General features: G+C 49.8%; 1 protein-coding gene across 1 annotated transcript in view; it reads right to left on the bottom strand.

The window, feature by feature from the left end:
• Positions 1–24,948, bottom strand: part of FANCA (FA complementation group A) — a 522,319-nt gene that overhangs the window by 239,324 nt on the left and 258,047 nt on the right. The window contains exons 18-21 of the mRNA XM_029608211.1: positions 20,963–21,051; positions 19,871–19,931; positions 10,356–10,405; positions 9,882–9,958 (exon numbers count right to left, since the gene is read on the bottom strand). Coding sequence (XP_029464071.1) covers positions 9,882–9,958; positions 10,356–10,405; positions 19,871–19,931; positions 20,963–21,051 — 277 coding nt within the window. The remainder of the gene's footprint in view (positions 1–9,881; positions 9,959–10,355; positions 10,406–19,870; positions 19,932–20,962; positions 21,052–24,948) is intronic.

Raw genomic sequence — 24,948 nt, 5'->3', positions numbered from 1 at the left:
ACCTAAAAAAAGATGACGGAGCGTTCATTTATATTGGAGTGGTTTACAGGCCTCCAAACCAAAAGGAAGAGCTGGACAGAGATCTGGTTGAAGACATCCATAAGATAGGTAAGAAGGGAGAAGTGGTGATCGTTGGTGACTTTAATATGCCAGATGTAGACTGGAAAATCCCATCTGCAGAATCTAAAAATAGTAGAGCGATAGTGGATGCCATGCAAGTAACTTTGTTCAAACAAATGGTAATGGAACCCACGAGAGAAGGAACTATACTCGACTTAGTGCTCACTAATGGAGATAATGTCTCTGATGTCCAGGTGGGCACCCACCTCAGCACAGTGATCATCAAACGGTATGGTTTAATATCACTAAAAGAATATGGAAAAGAGCACAAAAACCCGAGTTTTACAGTTCAAAAACACGGACTTTGAGGAAATGGGGAAGTACCTAGAGGAAGAACTAAAAGTATGGGAGAACGAGAGAGATGTGGATCAGCAGTGGACCAATCTAAAAGGAGCAGTGGACCAATCTAAAAGGAGCACCAAGGCAACTGCTCTATATGTTAAAAATGTAAAGAAAAGCAAAAGAAAATTGAAACCTATCTGGTTCTCAAAGGAGGTGGCTGACAAAATTAAAGCTAAAAGAACAGCATTCAAGAAATATAAAAGATCCCAAAGGGAGGAGCACAAAGAATATTTGTATCAACTGAGGGAGACGAAGAAACTAATCAAGTTGGCAAAAAGTCAAGCGGAAGAGAGGATTGCCAGGGAGATAAAAAATGGTGACAAAACATTTTTCAGATACATCAGCGAAAAGAGAAAGGTCCATAGTGGTATAGTGAAATTGAAAGGTGGTAATGATCAATGTGTGGAGAGAGACGAAGAAATGGCAGAAATATTAAACGAATACTTCAGCTCTGTGTTCACTAAAGAAGACCCTGGAGAAGGACCATCTCTACACAACAAGAAACTGGAGGGAAGTGGAATAGATGAAAATCCTTTTACAGTAGAAAATGTGTGGGAAGAGCTAAAGAACCTGAAAGTGGACAAAGCCATGGGGCCTGATGGGATTCATCCAAGGATATTGAGGGAGCTCGGAGATGTTCTGGCGGGTCCGCTGTGTGACCTGTTCAATAGATCCCTAGAAACAGGAGTGGTGCCGAGTGATTGGAGAAGAGCGGTGGTGGTCCCGCTTCACAAGAGTGGGAACAGGGAGGAGGCTGGCAACTACAGACCGGTTAGCCTCACTTCGGTGGTGGGAAAAGTAATGGAGTCACTGCTGAAAGAGAGAATAGTGAACTATCTACAGTCCGGAGAATTGATGGACCAGAGGCAACATGGATTCACCAGGGGAAGATCCTGTCAGACAAATCTGATTTACTTTTTTGATTGGGTAACCAAGGAATTGGATCAAGGAAGAGCACTCGATGTCATATACTTGGATTTCAGCAAAGCTTTTGATACGGTTCCGCACAGGAGACTGGTGAATAAAACGAGAAGCTTAGGAGTGAGTGCCGAGGTGGTGACCTGGATTGCAAATTGGTTGACGGACAGAAGACAATGTGTGATGGTAAATGGAACCTTCTCTGAAGAGAGAGCGGTTTTAAGTGGTGTACCGCAAGGATCAGTGTTGGGACCGGTCCTGTTCAATATCTTTGTGAGCGACATTGCGGATGGGATAGAAGGTAAGGTTTGTCTTTTTGCGGATGACACTAAGATCTGCAACAGAGTGGACACGCCGGAAGGAGTGGAGAGAATGAGACGGGATCTAAGGAAACTGGAAGAGTGGTCGAAGATATGGCAGCTGAGATTCAATGCCAAGAAGTGCAAAGTCATGCATATGGGGAGTGGAAATCCGAATGAACTGTATTCGATGGGGGGGGGGAAGGCTGATGTGCACGGAGCAGGAGAGACACCTTGGGGTGATAGTGTCTAATGATAAGAAGTCTGCGAAACAATGTGACAAGACGATAGCAAAAGCCAGAAGAATGCTGGGCTGCATAGAGAGAGGAATATCGAGTAAGAAAAGGGAAGTGATTATCCCCTTGTACAGGTCCCTTGGTGAGGCCTCACCTGGAGTACTGTGTTCAGTTCTGGAGACCGTATCTACAAAGAGACAAAGACAAGATGAAAGCGGTACAGAGAAGGGCGACCAGGAAGATGGAGGGTCTTCATCGGATGACATACGAGGAGAGATTGAAGAATCTAAATATGTGCTCCCTGGAGGAAAGAAGGAGCAGGGGTGATATGATTCAGACTTTCAGATACTTGAAAAACTTTAATGATCCAAAGACAACGACAAACCTTTTCCGTCAGAAAAAAATCAGCAGAACCAGAGGTCACGAGCTAAGGTTCCAGGGAGGAAGACTAAGAACCAAAGTCAGGAAGTATTTCTTCACGGAAAGGGTGGTGGATGCCTGGAATGCCCTTCTGGAGGAAGTGGTGAAGTCTAAAACTGTGAAGGACTTCAAAGGGGCGTGGGATAAACACTGTGGATCCATCAAGTCTAGAGGACGTGAATAAAGAGGAGGCAGCAAAACACTGCACGGAGCGGCAGTAGCCACAGAGGCATTCACGGAGCGGGTTGCCAGTGGTTGGTGTTCCACCTTCACGGAGCGGAAGGATGGAGGGCTGCCATCTCCAAAAAAAAAAAAAACCAGGGGTGGGTAAGAGTATGGGGCAGGGGTGTGGCCTGCTTGTTGCGGCGGTTGCTACCCCTAATTGAGCTGGATGTTCACTTGGATGCGGTTCCGGCGCTGCTCTCTACGTTGGTGGTGGGGTGGAGGGGAATTAGGGCTGGAGGGTGCTGGAAGCCAATAGTGACAGGTGGGAGAGAGAAAAAGGAAGGAAAAAAAAAAGGATAAAGTGCGTGGCTTGCTGGGCGGACTGGATGGGCCGTTTGGTCTTCTTCTGCCGTCATTTCTATGTTTCTATAAGAGTCTGCTGACCAGTTGCAGAGCCAAAGAAGGCGTTGTGCCAAGACTACAGACACCATTGACCTCGCCAGAACTCGTAGCAGGTCGTACAAAGCGTCTGCTCCATAGGCTATAACCGCCTCCAGGCGGTCTGACTGATTTGCTTCCTCCGGCAGGAGACCCTGAGAGGTCAGTAGTTGCTGTACCCAGCGAAGCCCCGCTCATTGCACGAGGGAGCTACAGATGGCTGCTCTTTTGAGGTAGACTTCAAGCTTCCTGTCCTGCATATCCCCGCAGGGCCGTGCCTCATGTGACCGGAATAGTCGTATGCTTTGTGACTGCTGATGCTGCAGAGTCTACCTTCAGGACCTTAAGAAGATCCAAGAAGTCCTCGGGGAGAGGGGATAGCTTATCCATCGCCCTGCTGACCTTCAGTGAGGCTTCGGGCGCGTCCCATTTCCTGGCTAACAGTTGCATGAAGGTAGGTTGGGTAGGGAAGGCTCTTGATGGGGGGCGAAGTCCCGCTAGTATTGGGTCCCCCTTCTTTCCCGAGGTAGAGGGCCCCGTGGGTCCTGGGGAGCCTCAATGTCCAACTCTTGAAGAATGTGCGGAATGAGAGCGTCCAACTCTTCCCTCTGGAAAATCCATAGTACCCTCGGGTTGTCTCCTTCCATCTGTGCCGCGAGCAGTGGGTCATCCAGGCCAAGCAGTGGATCGACTAGTCCGGGATCTGGGACTGGATCAACTCCCTTCACCGGGGGCAGTGCGAGCCGCACCCAGGAGGTCCCTTGTGGGGCCCCTGATGCCCCCCCCAAGGGGTATCCGCAGCCCTGGGCACTTTGGGGGGAGCGGGGGTCCTGTCGTGGGGTCGGGAGGCTGGGTCATTCGTGCCAGATAAGCGTTGTGCATAAATAGCACAAACTCCGTGGTAAATGGTGAAGGGCTCGGGGGGGGGGGGGGGGGGGGGCAAGGCAGGAGTCCCAGGCTGAAAATAGGGTCCCAAGGGCTGAACCAAAGTTAAAACCGGTGGCTGAATGTGCGAAAAATCCTCTAGCTCTACCCCCACAGGTAATGGCATGGCTGGCTCAGAAATCAAAATGGCCGCCGTTCCCGCTCTAGACGGAATCGGGGACGACCCAGGAATATGAAGACGCGCTTGATCGTGCGATGGAAGCCGTCTCGCCGGCTGCAAGGTGCCCTCCCCACCAGGGAGGCACCTCGTACATATCCCCTCGCGGGAGAGCCTCGATCCCGGCTCCCCGCACGCTGAACATCGGTGCGCTCTCGGCATGAGAGCCAGGAGAGGAGAGAGGGGAAGCCGCGAGGAAACCTGTGCCGCGGGCAGCGGGAAAATGCCTCCGCTTGAAACTCCGACCCCGAAATAAGCAGCATGCTAGCAAAGGAAAATTACTTCTCTGCAGTCAGTAGCCTCGAGGAAGGCGCGTCTCGGGGAAAAGCCGGTTCTAAGAAACCTAACATAGAGAAATAAATTCACACAGACTTTCCCCATCATGAACATGGCATGCGCTGAGAGAAGGAAAGAAACAGACTTGCCCAAGAGAAAAACAGAACTGTCTGCAAGTTAGGAGCAAAGGAAATGCTTGCTCTCTGTAATACTATTTTTTTTTCCAAATAACTTGATCCATCAACACAAGAAAACAGAAGAGAAAAGGAGAAAAAAGTAAATCTCTCTTCAACACAGGGGAAACCAAGTCAAGCCAAGCTGGAGTCAGAAAGATACTGAGGCTTCACAGAGTCTTTGTTCTGACTCCATCTGCTGGACGGGGATCATAACCCACCATCAGGACTGATCCTGGTACGTACAGGGAACTCGCGGTCTCTGCATTGGCTCACATTGCCATGAGGTCCAACTGAGGAAGACCCCACCTGGCACAAATGTGATTCCAGGCTTCCAGGGACAGTTCTCATTCCCCAAGATCTAGCTGTTGCCTGCTGAGGAAGTCCACCTGCATGTTGTCCGCTCCCGCAATCCCCTCAAGAGGATGCTCTGCCCACACAAACAATAGTTGAGTCTCCCAAGCAACAGCACGACTCTTCGTCCTTCCTTGTCGACTGATGTATGCTACTGTCGTCGCATTGTCTGTAAATACTCACACCATACGTCTGAACCACCAGCAAGAATGCTTCCAGGGCTCTGCATACAGCCCTTGTTTCCAGACGATTGATTGACCAGGACACTTCCGCCGCTGACTAAAGACCCTGGAGAGATGGACCCAGGCACACCACTCCCCAGCCCTTGAGGCTGGCATCTGTAGTGATCACCACCCGGTCCGGGGGTTCCAGGTCCATTCCTTTCTCCAGGTTGCTCATCGACAGCCACCATGAAAGACTGGATCTGGATTCTGCATGCAGAGGCAATGGCAGTTGATACTCCTCCGACAACAGATTCCACCTGGACAACAGCACTCTTTGTAAAGGTCGCATGTGAGCAAAGGCCCACGGAACCAAATCCAGCATCAAGGCCATGGAGCCCAGTACCTGTAAGTAGTCCCAGACCTTTGGCACTGATAGACTCAAGAGCTGGTTCACATGCGCTTGCAACTTTGTCAACCTGTCCGGCGTCAGGAACATCTGCCCTGCTGGGTATCGAAGCAGGCCCCTAGATACTCCAATGATTTGGCCAGAACCAGGTGACTCTTCGTCACATTGATCACCCACCTCAGAGAACTGAGGGTGTTCATCACACGCTACACTGACCAACCACACCCTTCCTCCATTTTTGCCCGAACAAGCCAATAATCCAGACATGGATGTACCAGAGTACCTTCCTGTCTCAGGGCTGCCGCCATAACCAACCATCACCCTCTGTGAAGGCTCGAGGAGCCATAGCCAAACCGAAGGGAAGAACTTGAAACTGGAAGTGTCATCCCAGCACCATGAATCAGAGAAACTTCTGATTGTCTTCCCGAATGGGAATATGAAGACAGGCTTCGGTCAGATTCAGGGACGCGAGGAATTCTTCTTTGCGTTCCGCCGCTATTACAGTACACAGTGTCTCCATCCGGAAACATGGTACTTGCGAGGCTACATTTACCTTTTGCAAATCCAAAATGGGACGGAAAGTGCCCTCCTTCTTTGGCACCACGAAATAAATGGAGTACTTCCCCCGTACCTGTTCACTCAGCGGAATTGAAGTGATGGCCTCTAAACTTAACAACCTTTGTAAAGTATGTTATACTGCGCCCCTTTTGCTGTGAGACGAGCAGTGTGACTGGGCACGAAAATTCTAAGGCGTAACCCTCTCTTATGACCTCCAGCAGCCAGCAGTCCGCAGTGATCTTAGATCACTCCTCATAAAAACGGGACAACCTGCCCCCTACCACTTCCAGCGAGGAGTGGACAAGCCTGACTTCATTGCGAGGCCTTACTTCCTCCAGTCTCCTAACCGGAGCCACCTCTGGAGGACCTGCCGGTGCCCCAAAAGGACTGCTGATGTCTTGATGCGACACAAAGGTTGCTGCCTCCTTGAATCCCGAAACCAGGATCGGGGTGGAAAGACCTTCTTAGAATTCTTATCTTCGAGCAGCCTGTTTCCCTTGGATTCAGCTGATCCAGCTCCTCCCCGAACAGTAATTTCCCTTTAAAAGGGAGATTGCACAGCTGAGCCTTGGATAACATGTCCACCGATCAATTGCGAAACCACAGATGCCAGCGTGCCGACACCACCAAGACCATACTCCTGGCAGAGGTATGCACCAAATCATACAGTGCATCAGCCACATAAGCCACACCAGCTTCTAGGCAAGCCGACTGGACGGGACTGATCATCCCACTAGACGCTTGATCCTGCGCCTTCTGAATCCAGCATAAGCAGGTCCGCTGCATCATATTGGCACACACTGCAGCTCAAAGGCTTAAAGCAGACACCTCAAACATGCGCTTCAACTGAATCTCCAACTTGTGGTCCTGAACATCCTTCAGCTCAGCAGAACCCGCAACTGGAATCACGGTCTTCTTAGTCACTGCCGAGACCGCCACATCTACCTTAGGCATCTTTTGGCGCTCCAAATGTTCCTCCATCCAAGGATACAACTGCGCCATAGCCCTACTGACCTTTAAGCCTGCCTCTGGGAAATCCTAATCCAGGCTGATCAGTTTCTGTATCTTCTTAGGCAAGGGAAAGGCTGTAGGCGGATCCCGCAGTCCATCCAGGATCTGAGTCCGCTTAACCCCCAATTCCTCCAACACCTGAGGAATGAGAGTCCACAGCTCCTCTTTCTTAAATAGCCGGTCCACCCATGGAACATCCTTATTCAAATCAGGATCAGGCAGCTGACCCCCATCGGGTTCCCTGTCCGGATCCGACTCCTGCGGCGACACAGGATCCGGCATCTCATCCGAATCATCCAGGTCCCTGGAGTCTTCATCCGCTCCAGCACAGCACAGTCCTGGGCACTTCAATAAATCCCCAGAACCATCCACCTCTGTCTTTTGGGCAAGCCAGAAGGATGCACCCTGGATCTCTTGACTCTTGCACCCTTCCTAGCCAGGAAAGCAAGACAAACTCCAGGGAGAAATCGTCCAGATCGTCTGTCCCCTGAATCTGTTCCCTCCTCATGGTCATCCTCAGCATCCTGCACTGCAGGAGAGAGGGGAGAATCGCCAGAGCCCCGGCCCGGAACAACTCCCAGACCACTATCCTACGAAGGCCCAGCTGAAGGGGAGTTGCCCCCCCCCAGGACTATCGTCACAGCTCCCGAACCGCGGAAAGCCTTCCTCAATTTTGACCCCCTCCCCCCATGGAGGATCCCTCTGCTCCCGAAGCACAGCCTGTGCAGAGGGAGCGGGAATCGAATTGGGCAGACTATAGCCCGCAGGCCCTGCATGCTTCTAGGGTGCCACGCAGTCATACCTCTGCTCAGCCAAACACACGCCGTTACAAAGCAGGACGCACTACGAGGGAGTTCTTCAGCACTGCGTGCTCGTAAGTGGCACACGGGAGCCGCAGCAGGCTGAGCAACGTGCCAAAAATCAAGCTTCACAGCCAGTTTTCCCACCGGGGAAAAAACCAAATCACGGCACTTGCCCTTCCTCCTCCTGCGGTCCTCAACAGTTCCCGCTGTCCAACCGCCCCGTTCTGCGCCACCAACCAAATCTCCTGGCTGACAAGTACCACTGAGACTGTCTTCACTTCCACTTCTTCTAGTTTTTTCTTCCTTTTAAAAAATTTTAAACAAACTTAAAACAAAGCTAATCAGAAGAGCAAAAAGGGTACTTACCTTTATCAAGGCAGTGGCTGGCAGGAGGAGACTACAGAGACTAAGAGGGAGCCAATTCCCTGGCTATCAAAGTCTCTGGCACTACAGGCTAGCACAGCCAGGGGTGTCCAAACCCCTGTTCGCCCGGCTCCACTCAAGGAATGGCCAACAAAGGAACCTATCACCTCAAGGAGCTACTCCAACTTCTAAGGTCAAAACTCCAACTTTCTGTCAGAACTGCAGATTTTTGCAGCTATGCCATCTGCTGGAGACAGAGAAATACTAAGAGACTGCAGGTTGCACTCTCAGGGGCCGATGCAATAATCTTCGCAGAAAGCAGGCGCTGACTTTTCAGCACCTGCTTTCTTAATGGATGCATGGCGCCTGCAAGGGGGGGCACCATGCAATATGTAAATTAGGGGGTCGCAATAGGAAGGAGGTGCTAGGGTCGCTTGCGCGACCCTAGCGCCTCCTTGCTAGCGCGACCCACCGCGGCTGCCGGTTATGAAGACCGACGCTAGTAAACTCAGAAATCAAGCTGCACAGCCAGTTTCCCCGGTGGGGAAACTGGCTGTGCAGCTTGATTTCTGTACTTCTTTTCAATGCGCTCAGCTATTAACGCCGAGAGCATTGAAAAGAAGTACAGAAATCAAGCTGCACAGCCAGTTTCCAGCTTGATTTCTGTACTTCTTTTCAATGCGCTCAGCTATTAACGCCGAGAGAGGGCGCTCATCACATCTGCATGTGATGAGCGCCCTCTCTCGGACTCGTATTAAATAGGGGCTAATCCCCCAATTGTATTAGGAGGTGGATTAGCGCCTATTTATCCCACGTCCGTAAGCGGGTTATACAGTGCGCTCGGCTGAGCACACTGTATTGCATTGGCCCCTCAGTTATATAGCAGTGTCCCAAAGTTTTGTTTTCTGCCTCCATCTGCTGGTAGGAATGCATAAACCCACTTGTCTGGACTGATCTGGGTATGTTCCGGAAATGGTAAATATGATACAGACATTCAAATTTCTGAAACGTTTCCATGCAAAGGAAGCTCTAGAACAAGAGGTCATGAGATAAGGTTGAAAGGGAGTAAACTCAGGAGTAATCCTTGGAAATATTTCTTTCCAAGGTGGTGGATGTGAGGAACAGCCTCCCAGTGGAAGTGGAGATAAAACAGTATCTGAATTCAAGAAAGCATGGGATAATTGCAGGGGATCTCTAAGGAAATCATGAGAATTATAATGCTAAATTAATTGGACAGATGGGCAGACTGGATAGGCCATAAGATCTTTTTCTGCTATCATGTTTCTGTTTCTACCACTTTTAAGTTAAGTAGAAAAGGAAGCCCTGATGGTTGTCTCGAATTTGTCTGAAAAGAATCACAATTGCTTTTGTTCTAAAATGTTATTGGTGTTACATGGATTCTATTTTGGAAGATTCTGGATATGACATGTACGGGTGATGATATCTTAATGTTACAAGATTCTTTACTGTGGATATTACTTTATCTATTATTGCTATGGCAGCCCAGCAATTAAGCCTCTGTTTTTTCTCTGTGTATAGCTTAGCATTTAAACAATTGGTTAATATAACGGATCTGCTTTTAAAAATGAGCTGGAACTGGCGAGATGGCTGCAGTGCAGATGACTGCTGAAAACCAAAATGGTGCCATCAGTGGGGGTATTGGGCATTAACATCCATTCACTAGGACTGTAGGTGGCAGATGTCACCTTACATCCTGGTCATACGTCTTTCACCTTCTAGCAGTTTCTGCTTCTGCAAGTGACAGCCCTGGATATATTCAGAGTACAGACTCATCGGGATCTTATCTGCTCTGCAACCCAAAAGAAAATGAAATCAGTTACTTGATCCTTATTCCTAGTAAACACAAAACCATAGAACATAATGGCAGATAAAGTCCCCAAGGACGATCAAGGCTGCCATATAACGAATATCATCCCCTACAACTGATCACCAAGAACCAAAACCTTTCAGCCACATTAGAATGATTCATACCAACAGCTTGAAGACAACTCTTTATTCTACCCTCTCTTATGCCATACTGTCCTAATGTCAGGCACTTTTTAAATTAGGTCTTACTCTTAAAATCCAACCAGCACAATTGGAATGAAATAGTTTCCAATCAAATGCCTAACTTGTATCTCATTTGCTGAGTGTGCCTGGACCCTGCCCTGCGAGTATTCTGTTGGTGATTGACTTTGTTCCCTTACTTCTTCAAGGCATCTATGAATTCCATCCAGGAGTCTGCAGTCTTCGGCAGCTGAAAAGACAAGGACAAGGATAACTGGAAAAGGAAAATTGGTTCTTACCTGCTAATTTTCATTCCTGTAGTACCATGGATCAGTCCAGACCCTGGGTTATGTCACCAATCCAGCAGAGGGAGGCAGAGAATCATTCTACTGACTCTGACGTATACCCTGGGGTGCCACCTGCAGTCCATCAGTACTGAACGATATCAAAGCAGAAATGTAACCACTAAAATACTAACTAGCTATCTAAACACTATAATGTATTTCCAACTCACAAATCCTAAATGGAAGCAGAATCCCAAAAAACCATGGGAATAAACAAGAAACATTAAGAAAAGTAGACAGCATGAAAAAGAAAATTATTTCTTACCTGCTAATTTTCGTTCCTGTAGTACTAAGGATCAGTCCAGACGGTGGGTTATGTCCCCCGTCCAGCAGATGGAGTCAGAGCAAACTTCTGAGGGTGCTGGCATATAAGCTGGTGCAACCCTCCTAGCCCTCAGTATCGAGAATATCAAAGCCAAATCAGAAAACTGGACAGACCGAGGAGGATGGATCAAGCATATCCACAAGTCAAACTGTAAAAAACTGTAAAACTGTGAACCAGAACAACTTGCCAAAAGAACTGACAACTGAAACAAAGACACTCAGACAATGAGCGCCAAAGAGAAGGCTAAGTAAAAGGACAGGAGAGAGCGACTTTGAGCAGGTATACCCCCAGATCCAATCACGAACAGGGCGGGCGTCTGGACTGATCCTTAGTACTACAGGAACGAAAATTAGCAGGTAAGAAATAATTTTCTTTTCCCTGTACGTACTAGGATCAGTCCAGACGGTGGGATGTACCAAAGCTTCCCTAAACCGGGTGGGTCCCTGAGAACCCTGCTTGAATAACCCTGTCCCCAAAGGAGCCTGATTCCGCCACCGGCAAATGGAGCTGGTAGTGTCTGAAAAACGTGTGTAAAGATTTCCAGGTCGCTGCCCTGCAGATTTCCTGAACGGAGACGTGCTGCGACTCCGCATAGGAAGTGGCCTGGGCTCTCAGAGAATGAGCCTTGATGCCTATCGGAGGATCCTTTCCGGAGCCGATGTACGCCAAAGCCACCGCTTCCTTGATCCAGCGCGCAATGGTGGTCTTCGTCGCTTGTTGGCCCTTTCTGTTCCCAGACCAGAGAACAAAAAGATGATCGGAGACACGAAATTCATTCGTCACTTCCAAATAACGTAACAGAACCCGCTTCACGTCTAGGCGCCGGAGAGATTTAGGGGCGTCCGGTGGGAAGGACAGAAGTTCTACCACCTGGTTCAAGTGAAACACCGAGACCACCTTGGGCAGGAACGAAGGAACTGTCCGGATGAAGACTCCCGAGTCCGAGAACCGAAGGAAAGGTTCTCTACATGAGAGAGCTTGGAGCTCCGAGATGCGCCTCGCCGAGGCAATGGCCACCAAGAAAATCGTCTTCAGAGTGATATCCTTGAGAGAGGACTGATGCAGAGGCTCGAAAGGAGATTCCGCGAGAGCCCGCAACACTAGATTGAGGTTCCAGGAAGGACAAAGTTGACGCACCGGCGGCCGCAGATGCTTGACTCCCTTCAGGAACCGTGAGATATCCGGATGAGACGAGGGATCAGGCCTTCCCGAGGAGCGAGCCAAGGAGGCCAGCACAGACACCTGCCATACACAGACATAAAGGGCGGGAGTCTGGACTGATCCATGGTACTACAGGAATGAAAATTAGCAGGTAAGAACCAATTTTCCTTTCCCTGTACATACCTGGATCAGTCCAGACCCTGGGATGTACCAGAGCTGTTTTACTTGGGGTGGGACCCAGAGAGTCCCGCTCTGAGAACACTCTCTCCAAAGGCTGCCGAACTTGGAGCCTGGACATCTAAGCGGTAATGACGAGCAAAAGTGTGCAACGACTTCCAAGTCCCTGCCTTACAAATCTCCTGAGGAGAAACTAGTTGACATTCCGCTCAGGACGTAGCTTGCGACTTAGTGGAATGAGCACTCAAACATTCAGAAAGATCTCGACGAGCCAGAAGATAAGCTGATCGAATTATCTCTTTTAATCAACAAGCAATCGTAGCTTTAGAAACACTATGACCCTTACAAGGGCCATTCCACAAAACAAACAAATGATCAGACAATCGAAAACTCTTCGTAACTTCAAGATAACGTAACAGTACCCGTCGCACATCCAATTTCTTAAGATCCTTAGAGGAAGGATCCATACGATCTAAACACAGAAAAGCAGGAAGCTCTATCGACTGATTTAAATGAAAAGAAGATACTACCTTGGGCAAAAAAGATGGTACAGTCCGTAATGAAATTCCCATATCGGAAATTCTAAGAAAGGGCTCTCTGCAAGACAAGGCCTGTAACTCCGAAATTCTAAGAGCTGAGGAGATGGCCACAAGGAAAACCGCCTTCAACATAAGATCTTTCAAAGGGGGCCGCACACAGAGCCCTAAGAACCAAATTCAAACTCCAAGCAGGACAAGGGTTCCGGAACGGAGGTCGTAGATGTTGTGCGCCTTTGAGAAAACGTGCTACATCCGGATGCGCAGCCAAGGATAATCCCCAAAAACATCCAAGAGCTGCAACTTGAACACGTAAGGAACTGCAGGACAAACCTTCCGCTAAACCATCTTGTAAAAAGGATAAAATATCCGATACAGAAGAGTGCACTGGAACTAATTGATGCTCAATACACCATGACTCAAAAACTTTCCACACCCTCACATAAGCCAAAGACGTAGAAGGTTTACGAGAACGTAATAAAGTAGTTACCACAGCATCTGAATAACCTTTGTTCTTTAACCGACGCCTCTCAAATGCTATGCCGCTAGAGAGAAGCGTTCGACCTCTTCCAAACAAACCGGACCCTGAGACAAAAGGCACGGCAGATCCCGAAACCGTAGGGGACCATCCAGCGCTAGACTGACCAAGTCCGCGAACCACAGACGGCGTGGCCACTCCAGAGCCACTAAAACAACGTTGACTCGCTGAACCTCTATCCAACGCAGAACCTTGCCGATCAGAGGCCAGGGTGGAAACCCATAGAGAAGAACATCCTTTGGCCAAGGAAGCACCAGAGCGTCTACTCCTTCGCTCCTCTTTCCCTCCTGCGGCTGAAGAACCGAGGGGCCTTGGAATTCTGAAATGTGGCCATGAGATCCACTGCCGGTGTGGACCATCTGTCGCATATCAACTGATAGGCTTCCTCGTACAATTCCCACTCCCCTGGGTCGAGATGATGACGACTGAGGAAGTCGGCTTGAACGTTGTCTACCCTGGCAATGTGTGAGGCTGCGATGCTGAGCAGATGTGTTCTGCCCAGGTGATCAGCTGTTATGCTTCCTGCGCTACCAGGAAGCTTCGAGTTCCTCCCTGGCGGTTGATGTACGCTACCGTGGTCGCATTGTCGGAAAGAATCCATACCGACTTCCCGCATAAGAGAGGTTGAAGAGCGATCAAGGCCAAGCATACCGCTCTGTTCTCTAACTGATTGATTGACCACCGCGTTTCTTCTTCAGACCACTGACCTTGAACAGATGTTTTCTGACATACCGCTCCCCAGCCTGAAAGACTGGCGTCGGTGACCACAGTCCATTCCGGAATCTCTAGAGGTACTCCCCGCCGTAGATTTGCCGGCTGTAACCACCAATCCAGGCTGAATCGAGCCGTCTCTGTAAGGGGAAGGGGAAGGTGGCATAGTTCCGAAACCGGATTCCAGCATGAAAGCAATGCAGACTGAAGTGGCCTCATATGCGCAAATGCCCAGGAAACCAACTCCAGAGTAGAGGTCATTGAGCCAAGACTGTCAAGTAATCCTGTACACATGGTATAGGAATAGACAGCAAGTCTCGGATTTGCGTTTGAAGCTTGAGAAGGTGATGTTCCGGAAGGAACACTTTCCCTTAATGAGTGTCGAACAGTGCACCCAAAAACTCCAGAGACTGGGAAGGGACTAGGTGACTTGTCCTTGTTGATCACCCAGCCTAGAGACTGCAAAAGATTGATAACCCTGCTGATCGTAGAGTGACAAAGAGATTCCGACTTCGCTCGAATTAACCAGTCGTCCAGGTATGGATGTACCAACAGGCCCTCCTTCCTGAGCTGTGCGGCCACCACAATCATTACCTTGGTAAATGTTCTGGGAGCTGTGGCTAACCCAAACGGGAGAGCCCTGAATTGATAATGCTGCCCTAGAATGCAAAACCTGAGAAACTTCTGATGATCGGAACGAATGCCGATGTGAAGATAAGTCTCGGTGAGGTTGAGACGTGCTAGAAATTCTCCCCTGTGTATCGAAGCTATGACAGACCGGAGAGTTTCCATTCGAAACTTGGGAATCTATAGGCAACGGTTGACTCTTTTGAGATCGAGAATGGGACGAAAGGTTCCTTCTTTTTTTGGAACGATGAAGAAAATTGAGTAACGACCCCTCCAATGTTCTGAAGTTGGAATTGGAACTATAGCTCCGAGGTCGCTTAAACGCTGCAGAGAGTCCTTGATTACGCGACGTTTTTCTAGGTAAGAACATGGTGAAATTAGAAACCGGTGGTGAAGCCGCCGAACAAAATCTAAAGCGTAACCTTGATTTATCACTGAGAGAACCCACTGATCCGATGTCCATCTGGCCCATTCCCCGTAAAACAGGGCCAGTCTGCCCCCTATAACCGGAACTGGGGAAAGGACCGGCCGTATCTCATTTTGCAGACTTTGTGCCACCTGAGGCTTGGGAAGTTCCATGTCTTCCGAAGTGGCGGCCACGAAAGGACAGAGTCCAATTCCATTATCCACCCGAAGACTGCTTAGCAGGTGGAGCCGAAAGACGAGAAGAAGGAAATCTTCGACCAGACCGAAAACGAGAACGGGATGAGAAAGAGCTTCTAGGTCTAGGACGATCCTCTGGTAATTTGTGAATCTTATTCTCCCCTAGGGACAAAATTAAATCTTCCAATTCCTTACCAAAGAGCAATTTTCCCTTAAAGGGTAAAGCCCCTGAGCTTTTGAGGATGCATCTGCAGACCAATTCCTCAACCAGAGGAGTCTGCGAGCCGATACTGAAGCAACAATAGAGCGAGCCGAGGTCTTAAGGAGATCATATAAAGCATCTACGCTGTAAGCAACTGTAGCCTCCAATCGACCAGCTTGTGCTACCTCCTCATTAGAGAGGGAAGAATTGTTTTCAATGCCTGGACCCACCGCAGGCCAGCTCGTAAAGCCAAGCTACTACACATGGCCGCCCGTACACCTAGAGCAGAAACCTCAAAAATTTGCTTGAGCTGAACCTCCAGTTTACGATCCTGTAGATCTTTAAGAGCCGTAGCTTCCGTCACTGGAATAGTCGTCCTCTTAGTGATGGCTGACACAGCAGCATCCGCTTTAGGAAATTTTAAAATTTCCAAAGCCTACTCAGGTAATGGATACAGCTTTTCCATAGCTCATGCTACCTTAAGACCTAATTCAGGAGTGTCCCACTCCCAGTACAAAAGGTCAGTGAGAGAAAGATGAAAAGGAAAAGATGTGGTGGAACCCCTAAGGCCTAGCAACACTGGGTCGATATTACCCATCCGAGAATCCTTCGCTGGAGCCTCCAGACCCAATTTAAGTAAAATTGCCGGAATTAAAGGACTAAGTTCCTCCCTTCTAAAAAGGCAGACTACTTTGGGATCATCCCCATCCGCTATGTGAGGGTCAGTACTACTTTCCAAAGCAGAATCTCCACTGAGATCCCCGTCCAGCAGGGACTTGTCCAGGACAGGCAAAGAGTCATGTTCAGAATCCTCTGAAGTAGAAAAAATAGACTGATCCGAGCCTGAATGAAGGGGACGCTTCGGAGCTGACCCAGCCACAAAATCGCTTGGTCTCGCCCATTTGGAGGAGCAGGGCTTTAGACCCTGTCCAGATGAGTGTTCCCTGTGTTTTTTATGAAACTTCCTGGACTTATAAAGCCTTAAGAAGAAAACGAATAAAATCCCCTGAAAAGGGAGAAGAAGAATATGAAACCTCATCCAGGCTCTCAATAGATAAACCTATCCCTGTATCTCATGGCTTGTCCCCCCCCCCCCCTCCAGGGACCGCTGGCTGTGGCGACAAGGGAGGTGGGTCCGGAGCTCCCTGAATAACTTGTTGTGTCGCCGCCCTCAAAGAACTTAAAACAGCTTCCGTTCCTGCACTGCAGCGAAATGGGTCTGGAGTAGGGGAGCAGCCGCGCCAAGGTTTCGGGGCCGCGCAAGGAGGCCGAGTCACGTCTTTCGTCGGCAAAATAGACGAGCCTCCCCCCTCCCCCGGGGAGGCAGGCAGAAAAGAAAATTATTCCTTACCTGCTAATTTTCGTTCCTGTAGTACCATGGATCAGTCCAGACGGTGGGTTATGTCCCCCGTCCAGCACATGGAGTCAGACCAGAGCTTGAGGGCGTCACCATATAGACCAGTACACCCTCTGCTGGAGCTCAGTATCTTTCTGACTCCAGCAGATGAGAGTTGGGGGAACCAGTGGCTTCCCCAGGGTGACAGGGTCTTAGTATTTCTTTCTTCTTTCTTCTGTATCTTCCTGTCATTTTCTTAGGCATTTTGGATCGCGGTAAAGTTTAAAACAAAAACAAAAAAAAAGTTCCAATTTTTTGAGGAGGCGTGTCTCTTCTCTGTTCTGCCTCTCTATACCGTGCCTTTCTCCTTCCTTGGCGGGGTAAGTGGACGGTTTTATTTCTCCACAGGCATTTCTTTTCCAGGTCGGTCACGGTGCCCCGTGGATGCTGGTGGTGCCGGCCTCTCCACGTGTCGGCTGAGGGTCCCGCGGCCCGGCGGCTCTTGCTCGCGGGTCTTGCTCCGCCGGGAGGGGGAATTTCCCGGCGTCTAGGGACCTCCAGCGGGTTGCGAAGGCCGTTCCGGGCCCCCCTGCGGCACTCTTCCGTTCCTCCAGCCCCCCCCCCCCCCCCCCAGAGGTTATGTCCCCCGCCGCTCCATCTGCTGGACGGGGGACATAACCCACCATCTGGACTGATCCTGGTACGTACAGGGAACAGAGACTCTCGCTTGACAGATGCGTGTGTGTGCGTCTCCACAGGCGCGGCAGGCCGCGCCTCGCGACATTGTGAAGAAAAAACAGCGCAAATTTAAAATAATAAAATAAAATAAACCCCGGCGAAAAGCAAATAGGCACGGCACCGCTGAACACCGAAAAGGTAAGTAAACCACGATACAGCTGTCGGACAACAGAAAGCAAAAGGAAAACATTATTTTATTTTTTTTTAACTGACCAAACGCCGCGGATCCCGGGAGCTGCTCCAAGTAGGGTGAGTGAGCCGGGCCCCCCGGTATCACCCCTGCCAGGAGTGGTTGCTGGGTTCAAACCTCCCAAACCTCCCCAACTCCGGCGGCCTCAGAACCAGGAGGGATAGTCCCTTCAGGACCTCCCAACCTCCCGGGAGGCAGTGAGACGCTGGTAAGAAGATAAAATAACTTAAATTAAAAGAACAGCCTCTCACAAACAGGGTGATCCAGTACCGAGCGGTAGGAAGAGCTGCGTTAGTGCCTATGGCACCCGCGGTTACCGCCCGCACAGTGCAGCTCACCTACCGCTCGATCCTGAAGCCTAATTATATGTAAATGTAAGCCGCGTCCGAAAAGCCTTAGTCCCGCGCAACCCAGGATACTGGATAGAGCGCCTATACAGGATCCTGGGTGCGCGGGCCTAAGGCTTCACGCCACGCTGGTATCTGTCATTTCAAATGTCATTTGAAATGACAGATACCAGGAAGCAACGGCGGCGACAGCGCAGAAACAACGGCGAAACGACTTGTCAGTGTCCCCCCTCCTCTCGGAGCAGGGCGCGAAAAGCCGCCTTGCTCCAGGAGGAGGAGGGACACTGACAACGGCGAAGCAACGGCGAAGACAGCGGCGAAGACAGGGGCGAAACGACTTTTCAGTGTCCCCCCTCCTCTCGGAGCAGGGCGGAAAAGCCGCCTTGCTCCGGGAGGAGGGGGGACACTGACAGCAGCGAAGCAACGGCGAAGACAGCGGCGAAACGACTTTTCAGTGTCCCCCCTCCTCTCGGAGCAGGGCGGAAAAGCCGCCTTGCTCCGGGAGGAGGGGGGGACACTAGCAACGGTGAAGCTTTCCCCCAGCCCGGACGCCGGCAAAAATCTTACTTTTTTGCAGCCAGCCATGAGCACGAACACGATCTGGCCTGCCTTAGCTCCTCCCGACAAGATGGCCGCCTGCACGGGGAAAGCGTGCAATTGGCCGCTCAAGACGTGATGTCGTGACGTCACGTCTTCAGCGGCCAATTGCACGCTTTCCCCGTGCAGGCGGCCATCTTGTCGGGAGGAGCTAAGGCAGGCCAGATCGTGTTCGTGCTCATGGCTGGCTGCAAAAAAGTAAGTTTTTTGCCGGCGTCCGGGCTGGGGGAAAGCTTCGCTGCTGTCATCTCTCTCCCCCCCTCCCGGAGCAAGGCGGCTTTTCGCGCCCTGCTCCGGGAGGGGGGGAGAAGAGATAACAGTGGCGAAGCAACTTACTTTTAGCTTTTAAGTTTTTTTCGCTTATTTTTTGGATTCGCCGCTGTCATCTCTTCCCCCCCCCCTCCCGGAGCAAGGCAGCTTTTCGCGCCCTGCTCCGGGAGGGGGGAGAAGAGACAAGCGGCGAAACAACTTACTTGCACGGGGGAAAGCGGTCTCCGTGGCAGCCCCAGTCCTCTCCCCTCCTCCCGAAGCCAAAAAAAAAAGCTGGCTTCGGGAGGAGGGGAGAGGACTGGGGCTGCCACGGAGACCGGCACCCATGATCGCGGCCGGGGCAGGTGAGCGGGGGCTGGGGGAAAGCTTGCCACCTACCCTTACCCATGCCTCTACCGCCTGGGTCAGGGTAGGCGGTAAGTTTGCAGGTTAAACGCGCGACAAAACGGCAGGGAAAGGTAGCGTTAGTCGGGGCGCGGGTTACGGGATGCTAGGGGAATAGCTAATTGGCTCGTTTGCATGCAATATCGAGCTAATTCGCTCGTTTGCATGCAATATACATGCCGCGGGCGGAAGGGGTTACCCGGGGAATTTAGGACGCGGTAGGAGTAGGTTAAAGGGGATTCGGGATCGCAGGAAGGGCTAACGCGGCCGGAACGTGAGTTAAAAGCGGCTTAGGAGCAGGGTAAACGTGGCCGCACTTTACAGGATAGGCCTGAAAGAGAGATAGAAAGCCTACTAAAAATTAACTCATAAACTACCTGACTAGAAAACAAAAACTACCACAGACTGCAGAGTTAGGCACGTCCACCTCTGCTGGGAGACAGAGAAATACTGATGGACTGCAGGTGGCACCCCAGGGTATACGTCAGAGTCAGTAGAATGTTTCTCTGCCTCCCTCTGCTGGATTGGTGACATAACCCAGGGTCTGGACTGATCCAGTTACGTACAGGGAAGGCATGTTCTCTTTCACAAGCAAGCATCCAAAATAAGGGAGAAAAACACATACTGACCACTCGTGGCTTGAGCAACATGGGAAGAAACCGGCCAGTGAAGTAAGGTCTGCGAAAAATGCTGGCAAAGACAGAAAGCACAAAGTACGTTACAGGCAGGACGAGCTCTGTGGATGGGTAAGAACACTCAAAGCTGAAATAACATGGGAAGCTAAATGCCAGGACTGAGGTGCATGGAGCAGTGGGAGGGGCAGTTTCTATAATGGAACAGCAGGAGATGCTGCAGGGCAGAAGAGAGATGCATTGGTAGAGCTGTGCATGAGGATTTCAGAAGAGAAATAGCTGGCAGTGCTGCAGATGTGATTCTCGGGACGGAAATAGCCGGAGGCTTGTAGGACAAAAATAAGGTATGTTGGCAAAGCTATGCATTGGGGGGAGGAGGGGGGCAGGGGAGAGAGAGGTATATCCCAGTACTGGAACAGCTGAGGTGCTATAGGAAAGGAGTGCAGTACATTGGCAGAGCTATGCATTGAGTGGGGGAAGGGAGAGGAATATCACAGTACTGGAACAGCAGGAGGTGCTGCAGGACAGAAATGAGGTACATTAGCAGAGCTATGCATTGAGCTGGGCAGAGAGATCACAGTACTGCAACAGCAGGGGGTCCTACAGGACAGAAATGAGGGACACTGGCAGAGCTATGCATTGAGTGGGGGAAGGGAGAGGAATATCACAGTACTGGAACAGCAGATGGTCCTGCAGGACAGAAATGAGGTACATTGGCAGAGTTATGCATTGAGCTGAGGAGGGGAGAGGGGTGCATCACAGTACTGGAACAGCAGGGGGTGCTGCAGGACAAATAAGGTACACTGGCAGGGCTATGCATGGGGAGTGGGGGGAGTGAAAGGAGTATCGTAGCACTGCTTGTTGAGGGCCAGGTCCAAGATGAATTGTCAGCTGTGTGTGCGTAAGCCTCAGTACTGGAACAGCAGGGGGTGCTACATTTCTGGCAGAGCTATGGGGAGGAGAGTTTCTCTGTATTGAAACAGCAGAGATGCTGAGGGGCACTGAAAGATCTCCATGGCAAGCCTGCTCTTTACCAACTTTATGTATCTCTCTGTTTTGTGTATTACAGTTCAGGCAAACATTAAATACCTTGCCTCCATCACACTGGCTGGGATTTTTCCTGTATTTTCAAATATATTGATAGCCTTTTCCACATCTTGGCGTGCCTGGGACTGTGGCTTCCTCATGCAGATGATAAGAAGGGAGAAACGTTTTCTTTGTTACCATAACACACAAGTCCGTTTGCTACTGTTATATTACAGAGATTTTAGCAGATGATGCTATCCAGAATATGGTTTTGATCTAACAGTGTTAAAGAGGCAGCCCATTATTTATTGTACTGTTTTATGGTGTTTTTAATGAGTTTGTGTTTTTATTTTTTGAAATGTTTATGATTATTTATTAATTTTGATATTTTATGTTTTATATATTGTGATTGTTTTATTGTGAACCACTTAAAAATGTTGATACGTGGTATACAAATGACACTACAACCACAGAATCCTCAGTGAACACTAAGAGCTCAAAATAAAGGTCTACTGTCTATTTCCACAATATGGTACACACGTCTGACAAACAAGAGATTGAGTGTTTTCAATTGCGGGTCCAAAGCTCTGGAACTCTCTGCCTGAGGCATTATGTATTTTACCAGACAGAAAGAAATTTAAATGTGAATTAAAAACATGGCTATTCAACAACGCTTACAATTTAATATAAAACATCAGAATAGACAGAACTACAAAAACAAGAAGGACAAAAGAAAATTGGTTCTTACCTGCTAATTTTCGTTCCTGTAGTACCATGGATCAGTCCAGACTCCTGGGTTTTGCCTCCTCACCAGCAGATGGAGACAGAGAGGTTTTGACTGACTCTGACCTTTACCCTAAGGTGCCACCTACAGTCCATCAGTATTTCACTGTGTCAAAGCAGAACATTTTAAAATCCAATAAACTACTATAATTTCAAATTCATCCTCGCAAAGGCAGAGGGAAAAACTCTGCACTCAGTCAGCCCGCTCATTAACCCCAAGCAGGAGCAGAACCCATGAAAAAAAAACTCGGAAACTCTGAAACTAATCTGCAGAGAAGAAAAGAACAGCACTGAACGAGCGGACTCTCCATTATCTCATACTGAAAAAGGGCGGGACTCTGATTGATCCATGGTACTACAGGAATGAAAATTAGCAGGTAAGAACCAATTTTCTTTTCCCTGTACGTACCTGGATCAGTCCAGACTCCTGGGATGTACCAGAGCTTTATTACGTGAGGTGGGCCCCTGAGAGTCCCACTTGGATCACACCTTCACCAAACCCCCCAGATACTGGAGCCTGAACATCCAAGCGATGTCTAGCAAAGGTGTGCAACAACTTTCACATGGCCACTCTACAAATCTCTTGTGGCGAAATTTGCTGACACTCTGCCCAGGAGGTTGCCTGTGAACGGGTAGAATGTGCTCGAAGACCAACCGGAAGAGGCCAGCCATGAAGCAGGTAAGCGGAACCAATAGCCTCTTTCACCCAACGAGCGATCGTCGCCCTAGATGCCTTGTGCCCTTCTTTTGGGGGCCCCTCCACAACATAAAGAGATGGTCCGACATACGGAAGCTGTTTGTAACTGCCAGATACTGCAACAGCACCCTGCGGACATCCAACTTTTTCAGGTCTCTAGTCAGTGGATCAGAGCAATCCAAATCCATAAAGGATGGGAGTTCCACTGACTGATTCAAATGAAGAGAGGAAACCACCTTCGGGAGAAAGGAAGGAACTGTTCACAACAAGACTCCCGAGTCCATGATCCTTAAAAAGGGCTCCCTGCAGGATAACGCCCGGCGAGTTGAAGAAATAGCCACAAGAAACACCACCTTCAATATAAGGTCCTTCAATGTCGCCCTCTTCAGGGGTTCAAAGGGTACCGCACACAAAGCTTTGAGAACCAAATTTAGGCTCCACGAAGGGCAAGGATTCTTGAGGACGCAAATGTTTTGCCCCTCGGAGAAAACGCGCCACGTCCAGATGTGCAGCTAAGGCTACCCCGCGTATCTTGCCCCGAAAACAACCGAGGGCCTCTACTTATACCCGCAAAGAGCTACACGATAGACCTTTAACGAGGCCAGCCTGTAGAAAAGACAATATATCGGGTACCTGAGCCCGAGTAGGCTCAACTTTGTGATCTACACACCAGGACTCAAAGAACCCCCATACCCTGACATAGGCTAAAGAGGTCTTCCTGGAACGCAAAAGGGTAGCTACAACTGCGTCCGAATAACCCCTGTTCTTTAGACTTTGTCTCTCAAAAGCCATGCTGCTAGACAAAAGCAATCTGCCTCTTCGAAACAAATGGGCTCCTGACGCAGCAGATTCAGGACGTCCCAAAGCCTGAGGAGACCTTCCATCGTTAGGTGGATCAGATCCGTAAACCATGGGCGTCTCGGCCATTCTGGAGCTACCAGGATCACATCTGACGGGTGAGCGTCTATGCGCCGGAGCACTTGCCGATTAAGGGCCAAGGCGGAAATACATACAGCAGGACGTTCTTTGGCCAAGGGAGAACCAAGGCATCCACTCCCTCCACTCCTGTCTCTCTGTGATGACTGAAGAAGTGGGAGGCTTTGGCATTCCGGAACAATGCCATCAAATCTATGCTCGGCCTGGACCACCTGCGACATATGAGATTGAACGTATCTTCGGAGAGCTCCCACTCCCCAGGATCGAGACGGTGGCGACTGAGAAAATCTGCCTGCACATTGTCGGTCCCAGAGATGTGAGAGGCTGCAATGCTAACTAGATGTTGTTCTGCCCAGCTCATCAACTGCTGAGTCTCAACCGCCACTGGTTGGCTCCTGGTTCCTCGCTGGTGATTTATATAAGCCACTGCAGTTGCATTGTCGGACAGGACCCTGACCGACTTCCCCTGTAGAAGCGGTAGAAAGGCTTGTAACATCAAGCATACCGCTCTGGTCTCCAAATGATTGATCAACCATTGGGATTCCTCCACTGACCATTGCCCCTGCACCGATCTCCCCTGACAAACTGCTCCCCAACCGGAGAGACTGGCATCCGTGGTGACTACCGTCCAAGCGGGAACTTCCAAGGTCACACCGCGGTGCAAGTTGTCGGAGAGGAGCCACCAGTGGAGACTGGAGCGTGCATTGTCTGTAAGAGCCAGTGGTAGATGAAATTGTTCGGACACCAGGTTCCAACGCGCAGTAATGCGGACTGAAGAGGTCTCATATGTGCAAAGGCCCATGGAACCAACTCCAAGGTGGAAGCCATCGAGCCAAGGACTTGCAAGTAATCCCAGACCCTGGGAGTATATTTGGACAGCAATTCCTGAACCTGTCCCTGCTGATTCGCTCTTCGGTAAGGAACACTTTCCCCACTCGTGTGTCGAATCGGGCTCCCAGGAACTCCAAGGACTGAGAGGGAACCAGGTGGCTCTTGGCAAGACTTGACTACCCAACCGAGAGACCTCAATAGCTGCAGAATAAGAAAATTGGTTCTTACCTGATAATTTTCGTTCCTGTGGTACCACGGATCAGTCCAGACCATGGGTTATGCCTCCCTTCCAGCAGGTGGAGACAGAGAAAAACTTGAAAGGCACCCTCACTTAACCTGGTGTGCCTCCTGCATCCCTTCAATATATAGAGTATCAAAGCAGAATAGTAGTAGCAATGAATCAAGCAAGAACAGAACTGCAAGAATGAGTAAACATTTAACTTTCTTACAGGCCGATATAGTACAGTGCGCTCCAACGGAGCGCCCTGTTAGCCGGCATTTGGACGCTCTAGCTTTACCCCTTATTCAGTAAGGGGTAATAACCCGTCTAAAATGCGCGTCCAACCCCCCCCGAACCTAATAGCGCCCGCAACATTCAAATGCATGTTGATGGCCCTATTAGGTATTCCCGCGCGATTCCGAAAGCAAAATGTGCAGCCAAGCCGCACATTTTGCTTTCAGAAATTAGCGCCTACCCAAAAGTAGGTGCAAATTTCTCCGGGCACCTGGAAAGTGCACAGAAAAGCACTGCTTTTCTGTGCACCTTCCGACTTAATATCATGGTGATATTAAGTCGAAGGTC

Source organism: Rhinatrema bivittatum, chromosome 7, assembly GCF_901001135.1.
Source record: "Rhinatrema bivittatum chromosome 7, aRhiBiv1.1, whole genome shotgun sequence".
NCBI lineage: Eukaryota > Metazoa > Chordata > Amphibia > Gymnophiona > Rhinatrematidae > Rhinatrema > Rhinatrema bivittatum.
Note: the sequence above shows the minus strand (reverse complement) of the source record. Positions and strands in the feature narration are given on the sequence as shown.